At 42.5% G+C, this 25001-nt stretch overlaps 1 protein-coding gene across 4 annotated transcripts in view; it reads left to right on the forward strand.

Annotated features, from left to right (window-relative positions):
* Positions 1 to 23118, forward strand: part of GRM4 (glutamate metabotropic receptor 4) — a 314992-nt gene extending 291874 nt beyond the window's left edge. For 3 of the 4 annotated variants that reach the window (XM_031965046.1, XM_031965048.1, XM_031965047.1), the window contains exons 10-11: positions 15543 to 15789; positions 22666 to 23118. In XM_031965046.1, coding sequence (XP_031820906.1) covers positions 15543 to 15789; positions 22666 to 22715 — 297 coding nt within the window. In that variant the 3' untranslated portion in view covers positions 22716 to 23118. The remainder of the gene's footprint in view (positions 1 to 15542; positions 15790 to 22665) is intronic. The other variant, XM_031965049.1, reaches the window with a different exon arrangement.
* The last annotated feature ends 1883 nt before the right edge of the window (positions 23119 to 25001 follow it).

A 25001-nucleotide genomic window follows, 5' to 3' on the forward strand; every position in this document is an offset into this window, starting at 1 on the left:
CCTTTCTAAAATCAGTTTGTTCATAATTTTTAATAAAACAATAATATTCTATTTCTTTCATTTACTCAATTTTACAATTTACTCAACCATTCTCTAACTGATGGGCAACCACTCATTTTCCAGTTCTTTGCCACTACTCAAAGAGATGCTACAAACATTTTGGCACATGTGGGTCTTTTTCCCTTTTATATGATTTCCTTGGGATACAAACCCACCAGTGGCACCAGGGTTCTTTCTATGATAACATTAATCCCAGAGATGAAGGCTTCCTAACCCATCCCCATCCCACTCCATTTCTTAGTGCTTTCCAGTCCTCCCCTTTTTTCCATTACCTTTGCATTCAGGAGGCAGAATGCCTTCCCTACAGGGTTCTGAGAAGGGTTAGAAAAAGTATGTCTGTCCCCATGTCCACCAGCAGAGCTTCCACAATGTATACTAGCCTCCCCTTAGCTTTCTTTCACCTCTACAGGGAAACCCAGACCTATAAGGTAACTTTAGATCAAAGCCTCTGGGAATCAAATACCCAGGCATCTAAACCCAAGAACAAAGTGATGTTCAGATGGAGCCTGGCCTGAGATTCAGCAGCAGCATCCTTCTCCCAAGATCCCTTCTGTCCTGACTTAGATACTGCTGGAGGGTTCCGCATGCCAAAGTTAGAGTTGGAAACCTCTGTACTCTTGAATTCTGACTCTGATATTAAGTAATTATGTGTCTGAGAGCAGGTGACTGCACTTTCCTGAGCTCCAGCTTTTGAAAATAAGAATAATAAAACATGTTCTACCAACATCATAGAGATAGTAAAGGGATAGGGATGAGATTTGTAGTTTCACTGATCTAGGAAACTCCTCTCCACTAATGCAGATGGACATGTCTGCAGTTTTTAGAATTTCCTGGTCTCCTGGTTTCAAGGACAGCTCCTTGCTATGGCTTCTTTGTTCAAAATAAAGCTTTAGAAATGTGAGTTTTTAAGATTACCTGGAACTCAAGCCCTCACCACCTAGCCATCAAATACAGGGAATTAGAAGACACAATCCCTGCCTTCCTAGAGCTAGACAATAATGAATGTTAAGCTGCCCATCAATAGCCCAAGAGCCTAGATAAGGGAGAAATCTCTGTGGGTTAGACTGATCAGAGAATGTTTTCTGGAAGGGATAGAGCTTCGAATAAGATTGCAGCATGCTGTAGGGAGGATATTGGCCCCCATCCATTAGGCAGGGGGAAACCTTGGAAGGTCTATTGTTCATCTTCCCCATCTCTCAGGAAGGAACCCACAATTCCTGCTCCACTCTGACCCTTAAGCCATTCCCCACTTCCCAGCTGTTATAATCTGGTCCTCCTCCAGATCTACTCATCCCATACCATCTTCCAATTTACCGTACCATTTGGATAAGCATGAAGTCATGAACTAAATCCTTTCAGTAAAATAGTGCACTACTGAGCCTACTATTACCCTTACTTTTGAACTCTCTAGACCAGGGATCCTCAAACTACGGTCCGCGGGCCAGATGTGGCAGCTGAGGACGATTATCTCCCTCACCCAGGGCTATGAAGTTTATTTATTTAAAGGCCCACAAAACAAAGTTTTTGTTTTTACTATAGTCCGGCCCTCCAGCAGTTTGAGGGACAGTGAACTGGCCCCCTATTTAAAAAGTTTGAGGACCCCTGCAATAACATCAGTGACCTATAGTTGCATCCTAAGCAATCCTAGGCCTGGCCATCCATCCTGAAATTGTACCCTTAAGACCACAGGACTCCTGGGTTTGCCCTACAGATGAACCCTCCAAGTATTTTCTCCCAAATAAAATGTGAGTTCTGTAAGGTCAGGGACTATCTGGCTTTTCTTTTGGTATCCTTAAAACACAGTATTTATTTACTTAAATAATGCTTTTTCATGCATTATCTGCTCACAAATGGTCTATTGATCAGTCTACAAACGAGGAAACTAAGAAGGGTTACTTTGTCCGTGCCCTAGCCTATGACAGCTAATGGTACTGTCAGGACTAGAATCCAAGCCTTTTATCCTCTCTGTCCATGTTCTCTCTGGGAAATTTCCTTTCCTCATTGATCCATAGGATGACTGTTGAGGGTATAAATCCTCAGAATCTCTAAGCAATGGAGGAAAAAAATCACCACCAACCAAGCACATTTTCTACTAAATTCCACTTAGTTTAGTACTGAACTTGGAGTTGGGAAGACCTGAGTTCAATCTGGCCTCAGATTCTTGTCATCTCAGTTTCCTCATTTGTAAAATGATGGGAGTGATAGATTAAATGTCCTCCAGAAAGATGGTTATTTTGCTCATTCATGTCCAACTCTTTGTGACCCCATTTGAGGTTTTCTTAGCAAAGATACTGGAGTGGTTTGCTATTTCTTTCTTTAGCTCATTTTATAGATGAAGAAAGCACCTACTGTATGCCAGATACTATGCTCAGTCCTTTACAAATATTCTCTCATTTGGTCTTTTCAACAACCCTGGTGGGTAGGGATTATTATTGTTGTTTTTATTATTATATCATTCCCATTCTATAGATGAGTAAATTGAGGCAGATGAAGGTTAAGTGACTTGCCAAGGTCACACAGCTAATAAATGTCTGGGGCCAGATTTAAACTCACATCTGCCTGACTCCTCTTCCTTCTGGTTAAACTCAGATAGAAACTCTATTCTAATCTGGTTCAGGCCACAGTTGGGAATATCATGGGCCTGAGATTCTAAGTGTTGGATGCTGTAGAGTCTCTTCCATTGTGCGATCCTATGGACTTGGGAATGCGAGTAGCTGAACTCAAATCTTGACTTTGCCACTTTCCACCTGTGTAACCTGGGGAGTTTCGGCCTCCGGTTCCTTAGCTGTAAAATGAAAAACTTGGTGATCGCTAAGATTTCTTTGGCCTGTGAATCAACTGTGTGGGACGTCTCCATCAGCTAGCAGCTCACCCCGCAGTATGAGAGTCTGAGGGCTGTGCAGTGTGTGAGTGTGTGTGTGTGTGTGTGTGTGTGTGTGTGTGTGTGTGGGTAAGGAGGGGTTCCTACCTTGGCTGGGATGTTTCTGCCATCAGTGAGCTCCGGGCAGGCGTCCTTGGCAAAGAGAACTTAAGCTGACAGCCCTGCCAACCTCATTTCTCCTTACCACCCAACAGGGACTCCTGTCTCTAGCTCATTGATCAGGCGCTCTTCCCTGAGGCTCCTCCGTTCTCAGCTCTGCCAGCCAGGCTTCCCATTCTCTTCACCAGGAGGTCTTCCCTTCTGCTCCATCTCTTTCTGGTATCCACCTTCCATGGGTTCACCTCACAGAACCCCTCTTTTAATGAGAGGCGCATTGGTGTACGCACAGTTGGCACCATACTCGTTTATACAAAGAAGGGGGAAGGAAATGAACACACATGTATTAAGTGCCTGCTGTATGACTGGCACTGTGCTAAGGCCACTTTACAATTATGATGTCGTATTTTCATGACAACCCAGGGAGGCAGATGCTATGATGATCTCCATTATACAGCTGTGGAAACTGAGACAAATCGAAATGACTTGCCTAAATTCACATAGCTGTTAAGGGTCTGAGGCTGAATTTAAACTCGAGTCTTCCAGCTGCAGACCCATTCATTGTGCCACTGACTGCCTCTACAAACTTCAGAATATGAGTCCATTGTTATTGGTTGTGTCCTTCATCAGACTGAAAGCTCCCCACGTGAAGCAGAATCATTGCTTAAGGAGGTAAGACAATGGCTTTCTCAAGGAAGCTTCCCTTCCTCCTCCCCTTCCCCATCTCTCTCTCCCACCATTCTTGGCTCTCTGAGGCCCTTATTTGGGGGGGGGGGTTAATAGTTGCCACTAATGAGGGTAATTCAGTCCCTACTCAGAGAGAGCTCCACTTCTGATGCTGCCAAGGCAAAAGCCAACAGGGAACCTTGATCCTCATTTTTTCCTGCTCAGCCTTCCCCCACCTCTCACTTGTTTGGGGAGGTCCGGGTTCTGACTGTGTCTAGCCTTTAACCACAGAACATCTGTGCCTGGGGCCCAGGAAGAGGGCAGTAGGAGCCTTGCAAATCCCCTTGGAGATCTAATGAAGATTTCTGCCAGCGTGTGCTCCAAGTTCTGGAGGCTCCCCACGGCCCCCTGCACTCCCCTCCATCCCTCCGGCCCCCTTCCACACAGAGGCACCATAGTCGTTCCTGGCACCTGACAAAGTTTCTCAAAGAACATTTCTCTGCTTGTTGCATTAATTGCCACTCATAGCTCGGCGGGCAGAGATGATGCTGTAATCATCTCTGCCAGGGGTCCCTTTGTAAGGTAACATGCCCAGGAATTTCCCCTGGCCTTTCTCAAGCTCTACTGAGAGGAGCGCATGTTTGAACGTGTGTGTGAATGTGAGTGTGTGTGTATGTGGGTACGGAGAATGGGGGCCTATGCTCTTGGAGATCAGAGACTGTGAAATTTTTCTGGGACTGGAGTGAATGAAGTGAGTTCCTTCCTGAGGTGAGTGTGTGTGTGTGTGATGCATGCCCGTTCTGGGAGGAAGGGGCAATAGGACTCTTGTTCAATCTCATCCATCTTTTTCGTCATAACTCTCATTCATATAACTTTTCTTCTCCTGTTCATTCAACCCCACTCCCTATCCTTCCCCAAGTGGTGGCCAGGAGCTTCCTTGTCAAATTTCTTCTATCTAATCTCAACATCTCTATATCTGTTTCCTTCTCTACGTTTACCAGCCACCATCCTCATGACATCTCCCTTGGACAACTCCAATAATCTTCCTTGTTTCTAGTTTCTCCCCTTTATGGTCCCTCCTCTATACAGGTGCCAAACCAGTATTCCTAAAATACAAGTCTGACTGGGTTCCTCCCCTGCTCAAGAGGATCCAGTAGCTCCCACTTGTGTCTAAGATAAAACACAAACTCCTCTGATTGCATATGACTCTCCTCTCTCTACTTTTCAATCGAGTCCCCATTTATGATTTTCCATTTCCCACCTCCATGACTTTGTACATGCTGTTCCCTCATGGAGAGTAGGGGGAAGTATTCTCTTCTTCACGTCCCTGTCTTAGAATTTCTCACTGCCTTTAAGGCTTACCTGAAGTGCCAACTTCTATAGAAAGCTTCTATAGAAACGCCTTTCCATACCGAATTATTTTGTATTTACTCATTTGGGATCGAGTTATTTATTCTCTATAGAAAACATGAAAAACAGGGACATTTATATTTTGTGTATGCTTTCTCAGTGACTAGTAGTACACTAGCCTAGATGTGTCAACCACTGAGTAAATATGAATCAATGAACAACTCAAGATACAAACTGAATGTGGAAGTGGGGGCAGAGTGTTGTGGTGACAAAATGAAGGGGATTAGGTTAGGTTGGTTCAGGCCAGTAAGCCTGATTAGGTTTGGAAATACCTGAAACTCAAATCATTTTCTAAGGAAAGCAAAACAGAAGACTCCCCTGATAGAAATGAGCTTTATTCCCTCTGCTCCTTTGGTCACCTCTTGGGTGAGGACAGGCGAGTGGGACTGGGTGAGCAAATGGTAGATGGAGAGTTGGGTGGGTGAGAGTTAGGGTGGTAAAGACTAGGAAGAAGAAAAGGTCATGAGGGAGGATGAGGAAATGGGATACAAGGATAGATGTTGGGGGATGATAAGACTGATGGGGTGGCACTATGGAAAGTTGGGAATGAAGGACAGGAAAAGGTGAAGATGGGATGAGAAAGCAGGTGAAGGGAAGAGTCAGTTGAATGAGAAGACATAGAAAGGTTGGACTGTGTGGGGGTGAGGTGGTGGAGATGATCAGAGGGAGATATAAGGCAAGGGCCAGACAGAGTAGCTGGGAAGCTTGGATACCTCCTGGTATCCCAGAAAACTCAAGAGGGTGCTCTCCTTACTCACCCCACCCCAAGAAGGGGGCAAGGCAAAGGGAAGACCTTTCTTCCACCAACTACATCTTATCCAGAGATCAGCCTTCCAGTGCAGGGCGGGGGCAGCTCCAGCAAGCTGATGAAGAAGATAGCATCTTGGCCCATGCAGTGAGCAAGGAAACTTGGGATTTGAATCCTGTGTGACCCTGGGCAGGGACAGACCTGATACCTCCAAGATTTCTTCCAGCTTGAAATCTATGATGCTATGGTTTTTTTTTTCCTCCTGTCTAAAAATAATAAAAACACACACGAATATAATCCTTTACAATTCTGAAAAGCATCTTTCTCACAACAAGCCCAGAGAGAGGAAGCTCTTGGTGATTATGCCCCTTGCTGGTGGCAGACCCAGGACCAGAACCAAGCCTTGTGTCTGCCAGTCTAGTGTTCTTTTCCCTGTGCCAACGTGCCTTTCTATCCAAACAGCCCCCTTGCCATCCTCCTGGCTTTTCCAGGCCCTGCCTCATGTTCTTTTCTTTTTTTGTAAGTCTTTAGCCAACTTATGTCACTGCTCCTGGGCTGTAATTAGTGCCAGCCTCTTTAATTTTGGCTTCCACTATGACCAATTAGCTGATTTTTTGTGTTTCTGAAACAATGGGCTTGTCAATTTTTGGTTAATGAGCCATAGGGAAGGCAAGATTATCTGGTGAGTTCACCTCTTGGGGCCTGGGCTCCTTGGGGCTCCTCCTGGATCCCCCATCTTTGCCTCAGTGGTAGGTGGGGGATCCCACAGGTATCCTTTCCCCTGTGACCCTGAAGCACACCTTCCAGCCTGCGGCCCAGGGAATTGGGGATAAGAAAACGTCGGGGCTGATCTCTAACCTGCCATCTGTGTGGCCTCTGCCTTCCCAAGATCTCCTCTGATAATCTCAGCAGAGATGATCTTTTTTCAGGGTGAGGAAACTGAGACTCAGAAAGGGGAGGAGGGCATATAAACCAATGGCAAAGCTGTGACCTCATTCTCCTGAGGTATAAACAGGAGCAGTCCAGAAGAAGAACCCCGGAGCCAGACGCAGATGGAGCGTGAAGGAGGCTCCCAGGCCAGAGTGCAGCACCTTCCTTTTTTATAGATGAAGGAATGGAGCCCCAGGGAGCTTAGCTGACTTGGAAGATCACCCCTTCCTTGCCCCCCCCCCAAAAAAACCACTTTTCCCTCCTCTGTCACAGCTGCAGAGCCAGATAGCGTGCTTGTGGGGATAGGTGTGGGATGGGAGAAGTTACAGCTCCCTTCCTCTCTTCTGTCCATGATCAGAAGTGGCACATGCCATTTTTTATAATTGGCTTGTAAGCTGTTTGAAGGGAAGATCTAGATTTTTTCATCTTTTTATCTAATAATAGTAATAACTGCCAACATTTAAATCGTGTTGCTATATTAAGTGCTCTACAAATATCTCATCTGATGCTCACTACAATTCTGGGAAATAGGTGCTATTATTATTCCCATTTTTCAAATGAGGAAACTGAGGCAAAGAGATTAAATCACAAAACTAATAAATTCCTGAGGCCTAATTCGAATTCAGGTTTTTCTGACTCAAGTCCAGAACTTCATTTCTCTTTTTCTTTCCATCTCTATTCCTATCTGTTCCTATTGGTAACAGGGTTCAAACTAGGCTTTCTGGCTCAAAGTTTTGCAGTATACTACCAAGATAGCAGTGCAGTATCTTGCATTTGGGAGGGACGTTGTCTGAGCCTGTGATTTCATCACTGTAGGAAATTCTTAATTAACAGTAGATGAAAAGACCTGAAGGTGAGGAAAGATTGGGTTTCAAGTCCTTCTCTGCTTCCTCATGTGTAAAATGGGAGGGGGTGGAAAGTTTTGACACAAAAGTCTAGCATGTAAGTACTTAGTATATGCTAAAGCTCTACACTGCTCCACTGATGGAGATGGGCAATTAGTGTAACTTAATAGGATTATCTGACAGTAGTGACCTTCCCTTGCTCACAGTCAGGATTTGAACCCAGTTCTGGCCAAGTCTCTTTATTGTACCATGTCTCCCACATGGCAGATATTTAATAAATGTTTGTATAATTGAATTTTTTGAATTAATCCAGGGCACCCAGAGTCAATCCCTGGCACAAGCTTTTGTGATTTGGTGCTGCCCCTGACCTGGGAGAGTCAGAGATCCTGCTAAGTGACCAGAGGCCTTGTTAGGAGGTTAGGAAGGGAAGGATGGGAGATCCCGCTAGAGAAAAAAGGAGGTGGGATGGAGGGATGGGAATTGACAAGGGCTGCCTGGAAGGCCCCACTATTGAAAAATGGATTATGCGACATCCAGATTAATGGGCTTTCATTTTGCTTAACATCTGTCACCGTTAGTCCTGGAGAGTGAGCATGAAATTAGTTTTGACTGTGGAGAGGCACAGACCTGGTGGGCTATGTGACTTACATGCCAACTGGCTGGGCCAGAGCTGCCAGGGCAGGGCCCGGGGCCCCTGAGCACCAGGGTCAGCCCAGGAGAGGAAGGTGGAGCAGAAGAGCAAAGAGACAAAGGGATACAGAAAGAGACTGGAAGCGGGGCTGATCTAAGGGCTGGGCGTGGAAGGAGTTTGGACAGTGGTAGGGACGCCATTCAATTCCACCTCATTTCAGTAAGCATTTAAAAAATTTACAAAGTACTTAAACACAGCATTGACACATAGTAGGCATTCTATAGATGTGAATTCCATTCCCCTTCCCTCCCTTTATGGAATACCTCACCCAGTGTGTGTCCATCCTTGTCTGTGCCAGGTAGTGTGGAAAATACAGAAAGATAAAGCCCAGAATAATGGAATTTGACAATTAGAAAGCCCACTGTTTAGACCAAGAAATAAAAAGAAACCCCACTTCAGCAATGACCCTTGACTTGGAGTCAAGAAAACTTGAGTTCAAATTCTGTCTCACACTTAGCTATTTGACTCTGGGCAAGTCACTTTACTCTATTTGCTTCAGTTTCCTCATTTGTAAAATGAGAAGAATAAACTTGTTGGCCTTTAAGATCCTTTGAACCTCTAAATAAATCTATAAGTTCTAAAAACATGATACTAATCTAGCTTTTACTTGAATACTGAAGAAGTTAATTTTGATAGCTTAAATAACATTGGACTTTGATCCAGGAGTTCTAGATTTGAATCCTGATTCCAATACTAACTGTATTACCATTAGTAAATCATATCTCCTCTCTTGATCTCAATTTCTTCACTTGTAAAACGGGGTCATAATACTTGAGCTCCCTCCCTAGGAGAACAGTTGTGATTCAGGTATTTTTTTAAAATACAGTTGAGCATGCTAAGAATGTGAGTTATTATTAAGGCTTGATTTTTGTCCCTGAGGAGTTTATAAGCCCAACATTTAAGAAAGGGAAAAAGAACCAGACTGGAGAATGAAAAATAAAGCATTAAACTTATTATAAATTATGTGTCAACATATATAGTGCAAACTATATCATGTCCTGGAGAAGTCGGGAAAGGGAGAGATCACTGTGGGTTGAAATAGTACTGGAAGGCTTCTGGGAGGACACGGAGCTTCTGAGGCCATGGGGATGCCTCAGGCTGCTGAGAGAGTTGGTGTTTGTCTGTGGTTCTCGAAGAGGGCCAAGACATCCCAGAACTGATGCTGTGCCGTGCCAGTGAATTGGATTTAAATGAGGGAGGACTGTGCAAGGTCACCTGCCTCACTCCCCATCTGGGTCCAATGAATCAAGAGAACTGGAGATGGAGATTAGGATGATGGAAGACCTTGGTGTTTTTAATCTAAGGTCTTCCACACCAATTCAGCAATTAAGGCTGGGTAGCAATTGAAGCAAAGAATCCCTAGGACACTTCCTCCCCCAAGACGGTTCAGTACCGTCTCTACAACTGGGTCTTAGGAGATAAGTAGCCTGGAGCACTCAGAGGCCTGTTTTGTCACAGGTGGGATCGGAAATTAGGTCATCAGGGTTTTATGGACTACACTATGTTACTTCTCTCTCTGGGTGAGAGAGAGAGAGACAAAATCACACAGAGATAGAAAAACAGAGTGGGGAGAAAGGGAGGGAGAGAGAAAGAGAGGGAGGAAGGTAAGGAGGGGAGAGAGAGACAATGATAAAGTTTTCCCCTGTGTAAGAAACTTGGGATGTGGCTGGAATCTCCAGGATCTCAACTTTGGAGAGCTGCCTGTGACTCGGGGGATGCAGATCAAGCCCTCGATTCTGTTCCTTCCCTCGCAACAGGGAGGTTTGCCTTCAGTATAGTATTTTACACTATTAAAAAGTACTTTCTCATCACTGTCTCATCTGACCTTCATGGCAATCCTGGGAATGCCATTTTACAGAAATGGGACTTAAGAGCCAGACTTTCCCACAATGAAAAGCACTCGGTGAGTCAGTGGCAGAGACAGAACCACAACCCACCAGATTTCAGGATATCCAACTGAAGGTTTTCCCCCCTATTATAGCCCTTGCCTTGATGTTTATCCAGGGGAAGCTCCCTGAGAATACAAATTTTCTCTTGCCAAATAAAAATGAAAAAAACTATAGGGTCAGAACCAGCATCTCTCCATGCCCATCTCTCTTTCCTTTCCCTTGCTATCTTCTCTTTCTTTCCTTCTCTCCTTTTTTCTTCTCTATCTCCCCTTTCTCTGTCTCTCCATCTCTCCATCACTTTTTCACCCCCTCCCCAAATGCACTGAGGACAGAAGGCCTATGGCAGCCAAGTATCTTGGGAGACGAAGTCCCTTCTCTTTGTCATCTCAACCATCCAGTTCAATCCGTTCTATCAAAATAGTTACTAAAGCCTCACCCTGCCCAGGGCACTGGGGTTATATAATGATAAGTCATAATAGGAGCTCGGGACAGGGGAAAGTGGGCCAGCTCTGAGGTCAGAGAGCAGGAGTTCAGATCATGTCTTGTGACCTTGCTCAAGCTCTTAATTACCTCATGTTTATAAAGAGAGAGTTGGCCTGATGGACCCTCAAGGTCCCTTCCTCTTGAAATCCATGACCTAACATCTCATAGAACAGTGGAGAAAACATGAAGTTTAAGGATAGCTGATGTGGCTTCTTTTTAAAAGCAAACAGTGTTAAGTGAGCAAACAGGACCATACAGCCAGTAAGTATCTGAGGCTGGATTTGAACTCACATCTTCCTGACTTCAGGCTTAGCATCTATCCACTGTTCCATCTAGCTGGAAATCCAGAAGTGCTGACACACCTGGTACAAAAGGGAGTATCATGGGAGGCAGGTTAGAACCAGACACTGGAGGGTCCAGAATGCCAGAGCAAGGGGTTTGTATTTTATTTACTAGAGAAAGGAGAGCCACTGAAGTTTAGTTACCTCTCCTCCTATCTGTTTGTTCAGTCCTCCCATCACTCATTTCAGTATTTAATTAATAATTAATCAACATTTATTAAGTGCTTAGTCCTCACATCCCTAATTTTCCTACTTAATAATCAATCAACTTTTATTAAGTGCCTTCTATGTGTCAGGTACTGTATTAAGCTCTGGGAATACAAAGAGACAAAAGACAGTCCCTGACTTCAAGAAGTTTACAATTTAATTACTTATTTTTTTTTTCTATCATATCTCAGTATTACTTTTCCTCCCATTCCTTCCTGGCCATTCTATTTGGCAAGGACATAGTCATTAATATCATTTAGGAGAGTTGCATCAGTAGAGTGGTGGGAGGCTGACAGTAGAGGGGGCAGAAAAAAAGAATCTAATTATTCCTAATTCTAATCAACCTGTGGAATTAGACCTCATAGAATTTTTCTTTTGAACTTCTCTGATGTAGAATAGCAAGATTATTAGATATAGTGAACAGAAAATTGGTTTAGAATCAGGAAGGTTGGGCTTTGTCTGGCACTTACTAGCAAGCCACTTAAAGGATGTTGTGAGGATGAAATGAGATAATATTTGTAAAATACTTTGTAAATTGTAAAGCATTATATAAAAACTATTATTTGTGATGGTAGTAGTAGCAGTGACATAACTACATGATGCAGTGGATAGAGTGTTGAGCCAGGAGTCAGGAAAACCTGAGTTCACATGTGGTTTAGACATGTATTAGCTGTGTGACCCTGGACAAATCACTAAATCTTGTTTGCCTTAATTCCTCATCTGTAAAATGAGGTGGAGAAGGAAATGGCAAACCGTTCTGTTAATCATTACCAAGAAAACTCCAAATGAGGTCATGAAGATTCAGACGTGATTGAAATGACTGAACAATAGCAACAACAAAAGTAGTAGTAGTAGTAGTAGTAGTTGTAGTAGTAGTAGTAGTAATAGTAGTAGTAGTAGTAGTAGTAGTAGTAATAGCAGTAGTAGTAGTAGTAGTAGTAGTAATAGCAGCAGCAGCAGCAGCAGCAGTAGTAGTAGTAGTAGTAGTAGTAATAGCAGCAGCAGCAGCAGCAGCAGCAGTAGTAGTAGTAGTAGTAGTAGTAGTAATAGCAGCAGCAGCAGCAGCAGCAGCAGCAGTAGTAGTAGTAGTAGTAGTAGTAGTAGTAATATTGCTAAGGTTATAATAAGGGATGTAAGAGAAATAGGAAACATGATCCCTACTCTCACGGAAATCATTGTTTAGTCAGAAAGGTAAGACAGAAGCACATGAAAAAAATTATCAATACATGTTAATAAATAGAATTGATATAACCCAATAAGATTTACTAATAGTCAGGTCCACAGGAACTCCTAATAAGGAAGCTTGATCCCAACGTACTTGTGTCAGTTAAGTCAATCCAATAACAAGCATTTATTAAGCACCTAGTATGTGCCTGAAGCTAAGAGAACAATGACCAAAATAAAACAGTTCCCGGATTGAAGGAACCTTGCATGGTCAGGGAAGGACCTATGAAGGAGGGGTGGGCCACATATTTAGTTAGCAGAGTCTAGATTTGAACTCAGAACTTCCTGATTGCAAGTCCAATATTAGTTGCCTTAATAAATAATTGAATTGAATCCTAAGACCTCAGAGACTTTTGCTCTCTTCTCCCAATATCTTTAAATCTATTATTTAATATGTTATCAGACTCAGTCTGGGAACCCTTGCTACTAGCCTATGTTACTCACGACCAAAGCTCACCCATAGCAGTTGTTCCTTCAAAGAAGAGGAAAGTGACAGACATACAGATAGATTGGGAGCATAGATTGGGAGTGCAGAATTGAACCCAGGTCAGCAGGTTTAAAAATGGTATTATTTCTTGATTGTGTGAAACTTTGAGCCCTTTCCTTTCTCAAGGGACTTGATTTATAACCAAATATGTACCTATGAGCCTTGGAGAACAGCATTTTCTGGCCTGATAAATATGTGCATTTCTAAAAAGAAGAATGAAAAATCTCTCATAATATTAGTCCTTGTTTTGTGCCCTCGTAGTTACCTCTTTTCCTTACCTCTAGGTCCCTCTGCTCCCAAGATCCTATTCTGTTTTCAGAAGAGACTGAGGTAGGGTGTGGGAATTGAGGTGGATGTGGAGAGCAGGGGGCCAGCCTCTGCCTCTCTCTTACCTCTTAACACTGTTATATTGTTGGTTTTGACTCTGTTAACACCTTATCTCTTTCTCCTCTTCTTTATTTTCCTGCCACCACCCTAGTATGGGGCCTTATTTACTGCCCTCTCTCACCCTCCCTTGCAATAGCCTTTAATTGGTTTTCTAGCCTTGAGTCTTTTCCCACTACGGGGGGAGAGAAGGAAATAAGCATTTATGTAATACCTACTATATGCCAGGTTCTGTGTGAAACACTTTACAAATATTATCTCATTTGAGATCAATAAAACAATTCCCACGGAAATGAATTGGAACTCATTCTATCTGTACTACTACTACCATCCCTCTCTGCTGCCCAGATTTCTCCTACGCCTAGCCCTCAGATCTGCACTACTTCCATCCTTCCAGTGTTCTCCTTGGCCAGATTGCAGATCAGTCTCTCTCTCTGTCTATGTCTCTCTATTGATATTTTATTTAGATATAGATACCTAAACATATACATATATATATATATATAAATATGAAGACTATATGTGATATACATAGACATATTTATCTTTCTATATAATATTAGTACATATCAGAGTACACTATTATATAAAATCTAACATGCCATATGTTACATGTAATATCATATATTATGTTGTTGTTTATATAATAATATATATTTTGTATAGATGGAATATATTATATTGATCTCTAGATCACTCTCTATGATAATAACAGCACCTACCTCCCAGAGTTGTTTTGAGGATCATATAAGATTTATATATATGCACACACACACATGTATATATACATACCACATATAATACCTTATGCAATTGTACGATGATATATTATAAATTTGTATGTGACATGTAACATAAAATTGTTATATAACAATGTACATAATATAAATAATATATGTTATGAAATTATACATTATATAACAATATTTTATTAATTTGTATATTATATGTTAGATAAAATTATATATTATATAACAATGTGCAAAATATAATAATATATTAAGGAATTATAAATTACATATATATTATATTTATTTTATTATATAGAGCTATATCTTATTTCATCTTCACAACAACTTTGGGAAGTAGGTAGTTTCATTTTATTGTTGAAGAAACTGAGGCAAAGAGATTAAGTGATTTATCCAGGATCACATAGCTAGTAAGTAACTGAAGTAAAATTTGAACTCAGATCTTCCTGACTTTAGCGCTTTATTGCTGCATCACCTAGTAGCTGCCTATAAATTCCATTAGATTCATCATACCATTGTCAAAATCCATCTTTGTGCATACATCTCATGATGTTACTCCTCTGATCAAATAATTTCAGTGAGTTTCCGATGCCAGTCAAATAAAAAGGAGTTATGGTTTCTTGATTTTCAAGCCCCCCACCATCCCATGCTCTTCCCCTCCATGTCCTCTGTACGCCAGCCAGACTGGTCCATTGTCAAATTATATATTATTCTGTTCTCTATACCTGGAAAGAGGGAACTTTCCCTCTCTTCATCCCCTCTTCTTTAAGGATAATTTTAATACTCCTTCTTCCACAGACCCTTCCATGATTTCTCCCCTACTTTCACCCACCTTCTCATATAATATATATGATATTTGTATATACAATACAAAATATTTTCCCCCATGCCTTTTAAATGTGTTTAACCTGTAATATGTTTTGCTCTGTCTTATTCATTTAATGGACTATAAGTTTCATTCATGTTAGGATTGGGAATTAGCTAAATTTTATTTCAGTAAGTTAATGAGCTTACTTAATTAAAGTTAAAGTTACTTAAGTCCCTACTATGTGCCAGTTACTGTACACACTTTCATTCAGTAAGCATTTTATGAAATACCTAATACCTGACAAGTCAGGCTCTAGGAGATAAAAAAACAATACTAAGATAGTCTTGATTTTCAAGAATTTTACCTCTACTAAAGCAAAACGATGCAAACACAGAAAAGTCAATCATATATACGCAAAGTAGACACTAAGTAATTTGGGGGTTGGATAGAATTAAGATAGACTTTTTCTGGGACATTTGAGCTAAGCTTTGAAGACTAAAAGAGAGGTGGAGGAAGTATAGTCCAGCAGTAGGAACAGGTGGAAGAAATGAAAGAAGGAATGAATGAATAAGTGAATGGAGAGGGTGGTCCTGCGGTCCTGGATCCTTCTCTGATGCTGTTCCCCCTCCCTCCTTTTCCCCAGCTGTACATCCAGACAACAACGCTGACTGTTTCGGTGAGCCTGAGCGCCTCTGTATCCCTGGGGATGTTGTATATGCCCAAAGTCTATATTATTCTCTTCCACCCTGAGCAGAATGTGCCCAAACGCAAACGAAGTCTCAAGGCTGTGGTCACTGCCGCCACCATGTCCAACAAGTTCACTCAGAAGGGGAGTTTCCGACCCAATGGGGAGGCCAGGTCTGAGCTCTGTGACAACCTCGAGGCCCAAGGTGAGCTCCCCTGCCCTGGGGCCCCACAGGAACTTGGCTCTGTCCTGGGCCAAGGCATCCAGCAGCCTTAAGGACAGAGGCTGAATGTGGGGCACGGTTAATGGGAGTGGAACCCCAGCTTCTAAGGCATGGGAGAAGGAGGAGAAAACTTAGCTGAGCCCTCTGTAGAGCAAGGGAACCTGGGGGGAGCCTGTGGGAGCCCAGGTAGTATGAGGCTAGGAAGAAGGGAGGAGTCTGGGGGATCACTGTGGTCAGTGCTGGGTGTGAGTAATGTGGTTTGGGGACTATGGGGAAACCCTTCCCTCTACATCAGGCGTGTGGTCATTAAAAGTAGCCCCTTTGAGATCAGCCATGGATACCTGTTAAAATGTTTATGTTACCTAGGAGGGATGGATTTAGCAGGCTAAGTTTGGACAAGGATTGTCCAGAGAATCTCTACAGAAGCACAGAGCTATAAGGGACCTTAAACATTTTTAGTCCAATCCTTGTATATGATCAGAGCAGAAAACCAGAGAGAGGCCAGAGCTTGTTCAAGGATCACATGGCTAATATCGTAATAGAACTGTGACTCAGACCTCGGTCTCCTAATTCCTACTCCAACAATCTTTTCCCTAGATCATGTTGTCTCATTCTCCTCAAGTTTGTATCTAGGGAGTCGGGACACCCCCTCCCTACATCCAACTTATTTCAGCTGGAGCAAGCCTCAGAGGGGAGAAGATTAACTTTCACAGGCCCTTCCAGCTTCAGCAATCTGAGTGATTCATCGCTCCCTTCAGCACTGGCTCTTTTCCTATTCAAAACATAACAACTCACTTTGTCCGGGGCTTCATCATTTCCAGATCACTTTCCCATTCATCATCTCATCTGAGCATTCAACAACATCCTAACAGTTCTGCGAGGCAGGTAGGGATGGCAGGACCCCTATTTTACAGATGAAGAGACTGAGCCCCCATAAGATTGTTTTACCAGGTTGTACTGATAACTAGTCAGTGGTAGAGCCCCTGTTAGAATCCCAGCCTCCTAGTACCCAGCCAAGTGCACTTTCCCTTCTACCCAGTGCTTGAACTTGCTATTCTTCATCCTCCAGCCCTGCCTGTCTCCCCGACAAGAGAAGCTTTTTGACCTGTGAAAGTCTTCCATCCCCTCAGCCAGTTACTGCAAGAGCCTAAACCCTCCAATGATCTGTTGCAAATTATGTTCCCTTTGGGTCTTCACTTTCTCTGCAGTAAAATGAGCGCTTTAAAGTAAATGATGTCCAAAGTTCCTTCCAACTCCAGCATACTGTGTGCATATGGTAGTAGAGGAACCCATGATCCCCACATATGGACAGCCAGGCTAGTTGGCTGTTATCCCCCATATCCTTCTATCTCAAGTTATCCCTCCCTGCTAACAGATACATTTTACAAGGTCTTCTGAAAATAATGTCTTCTCCCCCAAGGGTGATTCAAGATTAAGTTGCAGACACATGAGATGGGATATTATGGAATAAGGAGTGATCCCTGTGATACATGATTGTGTGAGCTGTATGTATCTATAGGGCTGGGACCCCATCTTAGTCACCTCTTGCTCCTCCTCAGCTTCACCTTAACATCACTGAATCAGTTTTATACTTGGGAGACTGAGGCAGGAAGTGAGGGAAGGAGTAGCAGGAGAGGGACTAGACTTAGGAGTTTGGGATCCCAGGCCCTACTTTGTACGTTATTTGGGGGACTCGCTCTCTACCTGAGGGCCAGGGAAGGCAGCCGGGCACTTCCCATCTCTCCCTCCCCTTGCATGCCCACATAGAGAGGGAGGCCAAAGGCCCGAGAGACCAGTCTGCAGCTTTGAGACAAGAGCCCCTCTTCCTGGTGGAACTGGCAGGCAGGTGATTAATTCTGGAAAGGTTGGGAAGTGGGGGGGGGAGCTGGGGAGGGCAGAGATGGCAGAGTTGTCACTCCTAGAAAGCAGGGACATTTTTCACTTTGTCACTGGCAGGCCACGTATCTTTAAACAAACAACAGAATAAATAATTTACAGGGCCTGATTGCTGGCAGATTGGCTAGGGAAACATGGGGGCTAACAAATAGAGGCTGTCAGCTCTAATTTTGTATGGTCCGTCTAATTGTTATCTGAGGGTAACAGCATCTGAAGTCTGCAATAAAGGGTCATTTGTCAGCACGGGTGGAGTGTGAGCACATGGCAGGCACATGAGGAAACAGGAATGCTCACCCACTATTGGGAACATGCACATGCATACACAGATATACCTTGCATTCTCTGTCTCTCTCTTCCTCCCTTTCTCTCTCTCCCTTTCTCTTTCTTCTCTTCTCTTTTTTCTTTCTCTCTCTTTCTTTTTCTCTTTCTCTTTTTACTTTTTCTCTCTTCTCTTTCCTCTCTCTCCTTTCTCTCTACATCTCTCTGTATATGTTTTTCTGCGTCTGTCTCCATCTTTATTTCTTGATCTCAGTCTTTCTGTCTTTGTCTCTTGTCTGTCTTTCTCTCTCTCTCCCTTCCTCCTTTTCTTTTTCTCCCTCCTTCTCCTGAAAGGGCTTCAGAAAATCTCTCAGGACTGGTACCTCTCACAACACATTCAGGCTTAGAGTCTAAGGATTCTCAACCTTGGGGAGACAAGGAGGAAGCCTTCAGAATCTACAATGACACAGCCAAGTTTTTTCCAAGAAGAAACTTCTTTCTGTACATGGACTGTCCCTAGATCAGCACTTACACTCCTCATTTTAACTTGAGACCATGTAATAATAAACAAAAAACCCCATTTAAGGTGTTTTACTAAGTGCCAGGCACTGTGCTAAGCTCTAGGATGATCAAAAAAGGCAAAAACAATCTCTTCCCTCAAGGTGTTCACATTTTAATAGGAAAAACAACTTATAAATAACTCGGTATATACAAAATGTGTATCAGTAGACAAGAGGCACTCTCGGGGGAAGGCACTAGCAGTGGGGGATGGAGAGACCCAAAAAAGCTTCCTGCAGAAGGTAGCATTTGAGCTGACCCTTGAAGAGGAGGAAATGAGAGGAGAACACTTTCAGGCATGGGGAAGGTGGGAGGGGGGGTTCAGTACCACGGCAACGAGACAGGAGAGGAGCGTTTCAAGAACGGCAATTAGGCCAATATGACTGAATTGTCAAGTGTGTGGAGAAGGGTGAGACCTAAGAAGGCTGGAGAGGTAGGAAGGTGACAGGTTACAAAGAGCTTTAAATGTCAAGCAGGATTTTATATTTGATCCGGAGGCAATAAAGTGCCAACAAGAGTCTATGGGGGCAGGAGGAGGCGGAGGGGAGTGGCGTGGTCAGACATGTTGTAGGAAAATCACTTAGGTAGTTGAGGACAGAATGGAAGGACTGAAACTCGAGGTGGGGAGATTAATTAGAATTCGGGATTATCTGATCTGTGCTTCCTATTTTCATTCCCGGAGGTATCCCTTTGCTCCAGCAGTTGCCCAGAGTAGCAATTTAACTTTAGTTAATAGTTTCATAGCCAAACTCAGGACCAATCAATCAATTTGGGTGATGGCAGGGAGGCCAGGGAAGAGGAGCAGGGAGTGAGCCTGGACCCCAAACCCTAAAGAAGCTTCAGAACATTTAACAGTTAATAATAGTAACCATCGCTATTTACATTTCTCTTGTGCTTTTCTTACAACCACAACCCTATGAGGTGGGCAATTTGAGGTAGATAGGGGAGATAGATTTATGATTGCACCTATTTTTACAGCTGGAAACTTAGGAAATTTTAAGAGATTTCCCATGGTTTTCATAGAATCATAAAATTTAGCATTTGAAAGAACCATAGAAATCCTCTGGTTGGGCCTGCTTATTTAACAGCTAAGAAAGCCCTGGAGACCTAGCAGGAAAAGTTATTTGCTTGAAGTCTCACAAGTAACAGAACAAGAATTCTAGCCCAAGTCCAATCCAAGAAGACCATAGTTCAAATACTGCCTTCCATGTTTAGTAATCTTATGACTTTGGAGAAATAATTTAACCTTCCTGGGTGGACCTCACTTTTCTCATCTATTAAACAGGTCTATGACTCCCAATTCAGGGCTCTTTCTACAAAATCATATTACTTCACTTTAGTAAGTATTGGAGCCAGATTTGAACCAAAATGTTCAGACTCAAGAACAACATTCTTTACATCCCATTGTATCAGTGCTCATTCAACTTTAACCATTCTATTTTCACAGACTAGATGCTTCCTAAATGTTGAAATATAGAAAGCTTGTTGGCTTTGGAATCGAAGGACATGTATTCAAATTCTTCCAGTCACATGCTACTAAACTAGACCTTGACAGAACTGATATGAAACATGGTGTTGCCTCATCTGTATAATGAGAGGGTTGGACTAAAACATAGAGATATGCTGGATAATGTTTAACCACTAGCCCTCGGGGAAGAGAGATGGAAATGTACTCATGATACACTTTTAAGTTTTTTTATTATTATTATTATTGGAATATTATTATATTATATTAAGTATTATTAACTTAAGTCTATACAATCAACAAAACAATCAATCCATAAACATTTATTAAGCACTTACTATGTTCCAAGCACTGTGCAAAGCACTGAAGATACAAAAAAAAAGGCAAAAAAGCAGTCCTTGCCCTCAGTTTTGTTGTTCAGTCATTTTTTAGTTGTGTCTGACTCTTTGTGACCTCATTTGGAATTTTCTTGGCAAAGAAAACCACTGGAGTGGTTTGCCATTTCCTTCTTCAGTTTATATTACAGATGAGGAAAATGCGGCAAACAGCGAGTGACTTGCTGAGGAATTTTCAGTTAATGGGAAAAACAATATGCAATCAAATATATATAAAACATGCTATATATAGGATATATAGGATATAATTAAAAAGAAAGAAATTCCTGATTTGTAGAGTTTGCCTATTTCTGAGATGTAAATTCTCATTTGAAAATTTAACAACTGGACTCCAGAGCTGGTATGAGCTGTTTAAGGCACACCCCAAATTAGAAGGCCCAGAAGTTCCATCTAACTCTAGATTTGTGGTTAATAAAGTTATAATATAATATAATATAATATAATATAATATAATATAATATAATATAATATAATATAATAAAGTGGGTGAGTGTATTAGCATAAATTAATAAAGTTATAATATAATATAATAACAATATAATATAATAAAGTGGGCGAGTGTATTAGCATAAATTACAAAACTGAAGAGTCATAGTTTTCTCATTGTAAGGGACAAATGTCAGTTTCAAAATCCAGCTCATTTAAGTGGTACTAGACTGTGGTTCAGAGAATTATCAGTTTTGAGATGGAAGGGATAGTTAGTCTAACCCTTTTATATTACTGACAAAGAAAAATTTTGCCACTATCATGGCTTCTGAGGGAGCTAAACTTCTCCCTCAATCCAATGGATGCACAGAAAAAGACTAGAAAAGGGTTTTCTTTTATATTAAAAAAAAACTCATTATTTCTCACTTTGGGCAAGAAATAGGCTACGTACTTATTTTTAAAAATAGGGCGTCAAAGAATTCCCAACTGCCTTAAAGCATTTGGAGATGTCCGTCCCCCAGCTGGAAGTATGATACCTGCTCCCATGCCCCTCAAAAATCCCACTAGTTACATTTTTAATGTGCTGTCATCCATTGCAATCCTTGCCCACAGCCCTGTCAACAGGGATTTTTCTGTGACTGCTCCTGAGGTTTAACTGTTACTGCTGCCCACCAGGGTCTGGCCCTCTACTTTGAAGATTCACAAACTCAATTTTATCATTTTTCCCAGGGTGAGAGGGTTCTCCAGTAATCACACTCACAAATGAGTGATTTGTAAGTGAGAATACTTATGTTTGTTTACAGAGGAAGACAGGGCTTTGGAAAAATTGTGAAGAAAGCATCTTTTTTTCATTGCCTCATTCTCACTTCCCTTTTTGCCCCATATTGGTGCCCCCATTCTCATGTGCTTGAGAAAGGCCTGCCTTGGAAGGACCATCACAGTGCTCTAGTCCCATTTTGAAAAGGAACCTTTTAAACATATCCTATTAATGGGCTAGTGACTTATGACATCCTGAGTGCAGGAGAGGCAATTACCTGCTCTAGCTTTAATGCTTATTGCCTGTTACCTCATGCAACTTCCTGATCCTCACTTTACTCCCCAGTAAAATGTGATTAATACTACTTGTACTCTTTACTTTACTCTGTGAAGTACCTCATTGACTCTAGAAGTCTTTAGAAATATGAACTTCTGCTGTATTATTATTAGGTTAAGATTAGCTAGATAGTGGCAGTTACAAGAGGAATGGGAAGCCAAGTCCTGGGACGGTGGAGGAGAGTGGGCTGAGTCCTTGGGCATTCTGCCAGCACACAGTTGGGGTGGGTGTATTGGGGTAGCTTTTTACCTGAGGTCTTTGAATTTGGGTTTCTTAGAGTCTGATTTCAAAAGAATTAAAGGTCCGCAGGCTTTTCCAAAAGGAGCCAGAACGGGTCTCCCTGGAGGGAGACAATACAAGGAGAGAGAACTAGCAGCAGGTTTGTACATAGAGAATCTGAGTTTTAATTTTAACTGACACTCGTCTCTTTGGATGCTCTTCTTATCTATAGTATGAGACAGTAGCAACTTGGAGTGATATAGTTTTCCCCAGAACAGTGATATAAGGTAGGTAGTGAATCCTCTCACTGACCACCGAGGAAGCTGGATCTCCGCATTTGTGGGCGGTTACACAGCTTGCAGATGCCCAAGGCCAGGCTCAAACCGGAGATTTCTGTCTCTAAATCTAGGGCTTTAGCTGCTGTACCCCCTGCCTCATCCCCATCACTGGCAGTAAGAGAAAGGGGCAGAGAAGGGCTAGGAGCTGAGGGGGGGGGGAGGAAGGCAATCCTGTAACTTCCATGTATGTCCCCTTTTTTCTCCTCACAGCTCTGGCGACCAAACAGACCTATGTCACCTATACCAACCATGCAATTTAGTTGGAGTCCCTTGCAGCTGCCAGGTTTGAAGAGAAGGAAGAGGAAAAGAAGGAGAGAATGAAAATGTTATAGTCTCCTGTCCAGACAGGGCTGTGATCTCTTGTGATCTCCAGGCACCCCAGGAGTTGCCTCGATTGTCTTGGGAGCTTGGGGAAGAGGCTTGGTGCTCACAAAGCAAGAACCCCAGTGCCTGGGGGTGGTAGCAGAGCCAGGTCAAGGGGCCGGAGGAAGAGGCCTGGGGGAGCTGGTACTCTGCTCCCCGGATCCTGGTTCTTTGACGAATTGTCTTTTCCTGCCCCAAACAATAGGAGGTTATATTCATTTGTGTTAAACCTATTGACTTCTCTTGTTCTCTTCTCTCTTCTGTCTTTGTCTTTGTCTGTCTCTCTTTCTCTTATTCTGTTTTTTCCTTTCTCTCTCCCTTTTCTTCGTCCTCCTCTTTGTCTCCCTCTTCCTTTTTCTCCTTCTTTCCTTCTTCTCCTCCTCCTCCATTTTCTCCTCCTCCTTTCTTCCTCTTCCTCTTTCTCCTTGTCCTTCTCTCCTCCTCCTCCTCTTTTTCCTCTGTCTCTCCCTCTTTTTCTCCTTTTTTTCTTTTCCCTTTCTCTCTTTCATCCTTTCCCAGTCTTGCCTCCTGTCTTTCTTCTCTCTACCTTTTTGTCTTTCTCTTTAATCTATTAATATTATTACTCTGTTCCAGACCTCAGTTTCCTCCTCCATAAAATGAGGAGGTTTGGACTCAATGTTCAGTTCAATCTGTGACTCTTATGAGTTTATGTCTTTGTGTCTGTCTTTTTGTGTTTCTTCCTGTCTTGCCTTCTATTGTCTCTCTTCTTTTTCCATCCTTCTTGCCTTCCTTCTCTCTGTTCTGTCTTTTGTTCTTGATTTCTCTTTTATCTTCTTTTCTCTCTCTCACTTTTTGTCTCTCTCTCTAACTTTTTGTCCCTCCTTCTGTTTCTCTCCAATTGTTCCCAATCCTCCATCTTTCTTCCTTTTGCATTTGCTTTCTTGTCTTTCCTTCCTTCCTTCATTTTTGTCTTATTTCATTCCCCTTAATAAATCTTATGTGTTGCAAAAAAGTAAAAGGAACAAAAAAACAAAACAAAACAAAAAGAAAAACAAAAACAAATCTCAAGTGTGTTGCAAAGTGCTGAGTCCTCTTGGTGGCCTCTATTTGTGTGACCCAACCCACGGATTGAAGCCTGTCTGTTGTGTGTCCTGCCCGCCCACCCACCTGCCCGCTCACCCACCAACAACACAGAGTTCAGTGCCTGGATGTTTATGATTATTGATGACAATGTGTAGAGCATGATTGTTTTTATACCAAGGACATTTCTAATAAAATAAAACACATGGTTTTGCATCCCGCCTCCTTTGCCCCAAGGCCCTATAGGAGAACTGTGTGCTGATGCTGCAAAAGGAGGGGGGGGGGTACTCGAGGGAAAGGAAGGCTTGGTGACTGGGAGGGAAGGAAGGTGGTCAGACAGGGGGATGGACACCTAGCCCTGTGGCTAAACTCTACTGCTGTCACTTACACTGCCTCTGTCTACATCCTCCTTCAAAGACTTGGAATATGGGTAAGGAGGCCTATAGATAGGAGTATCAAAGGAAAGCTAATGACTCTATCCATCTAGAAATGACTCAGCGAGTGCCCACTCCCTTGCTAACTCATTTCCCTTTGCATCTCAAGTAGTATAGCTCATACTTCTTTATTACAGTTAAGATTTTTTCCATTTTATAAATAAGGGAAATGAGTCTGAAATGAAATGACTTGCATGAGATGCTATAGCTTGACATGTAGTTTACAAAGTTTTCTATAAAGTACCCTAAAGGTAGGAAGTTCAGGTCCCCATAATTAAGAAACCAGAATGTGAGAATTCTCCTCTGAGAATCCAGCCATATAGACATCCACCATCACATCCCACCAGCCCACATGGATGAAGAGATTTGCCCAGGGCTAGTATGCTGGAGTCTCCAACCCAGGTCTGACTCAGAGTTCATTAGTCTTTCTACCATTGGGTGAAGGGCATCTAGGCTATGCCATGATATCTTGGGATATTTCCCCTGGAATAATAAAGGATAGGGAAAGACAATATAATTGCCTCCAAGTATCTGAAGACCTTTCATATTTGGCTTAGTCTAAGAAGGTAGAATCAACAAGACAACCAAGATTGTAGAGACAGAATGATCTGCCTCTGTGTAAGAAAGGTTTCTCGAGAAATAGAGTTTTCCTAATCCTTTAGATGTGGTAGGTTCCCCAGCAACAATAATAGGAAGTGCATAGATTTG

This window comes from Sarcophilus harrisii, chromosome 4 (genome assembly GCF_902635505.1).
Source record: "Sarcophilus harrisii chromosome 4, mSarHar1.11, whole genome shotgun sequence".
Classification (NCBI taxonomy): Eukaryota; Metazoa; Chordata; class Mammalia; order Dasyuromorphia; family Dasyuridae; genus Sarcophilus; species Sarcophilus harrisii.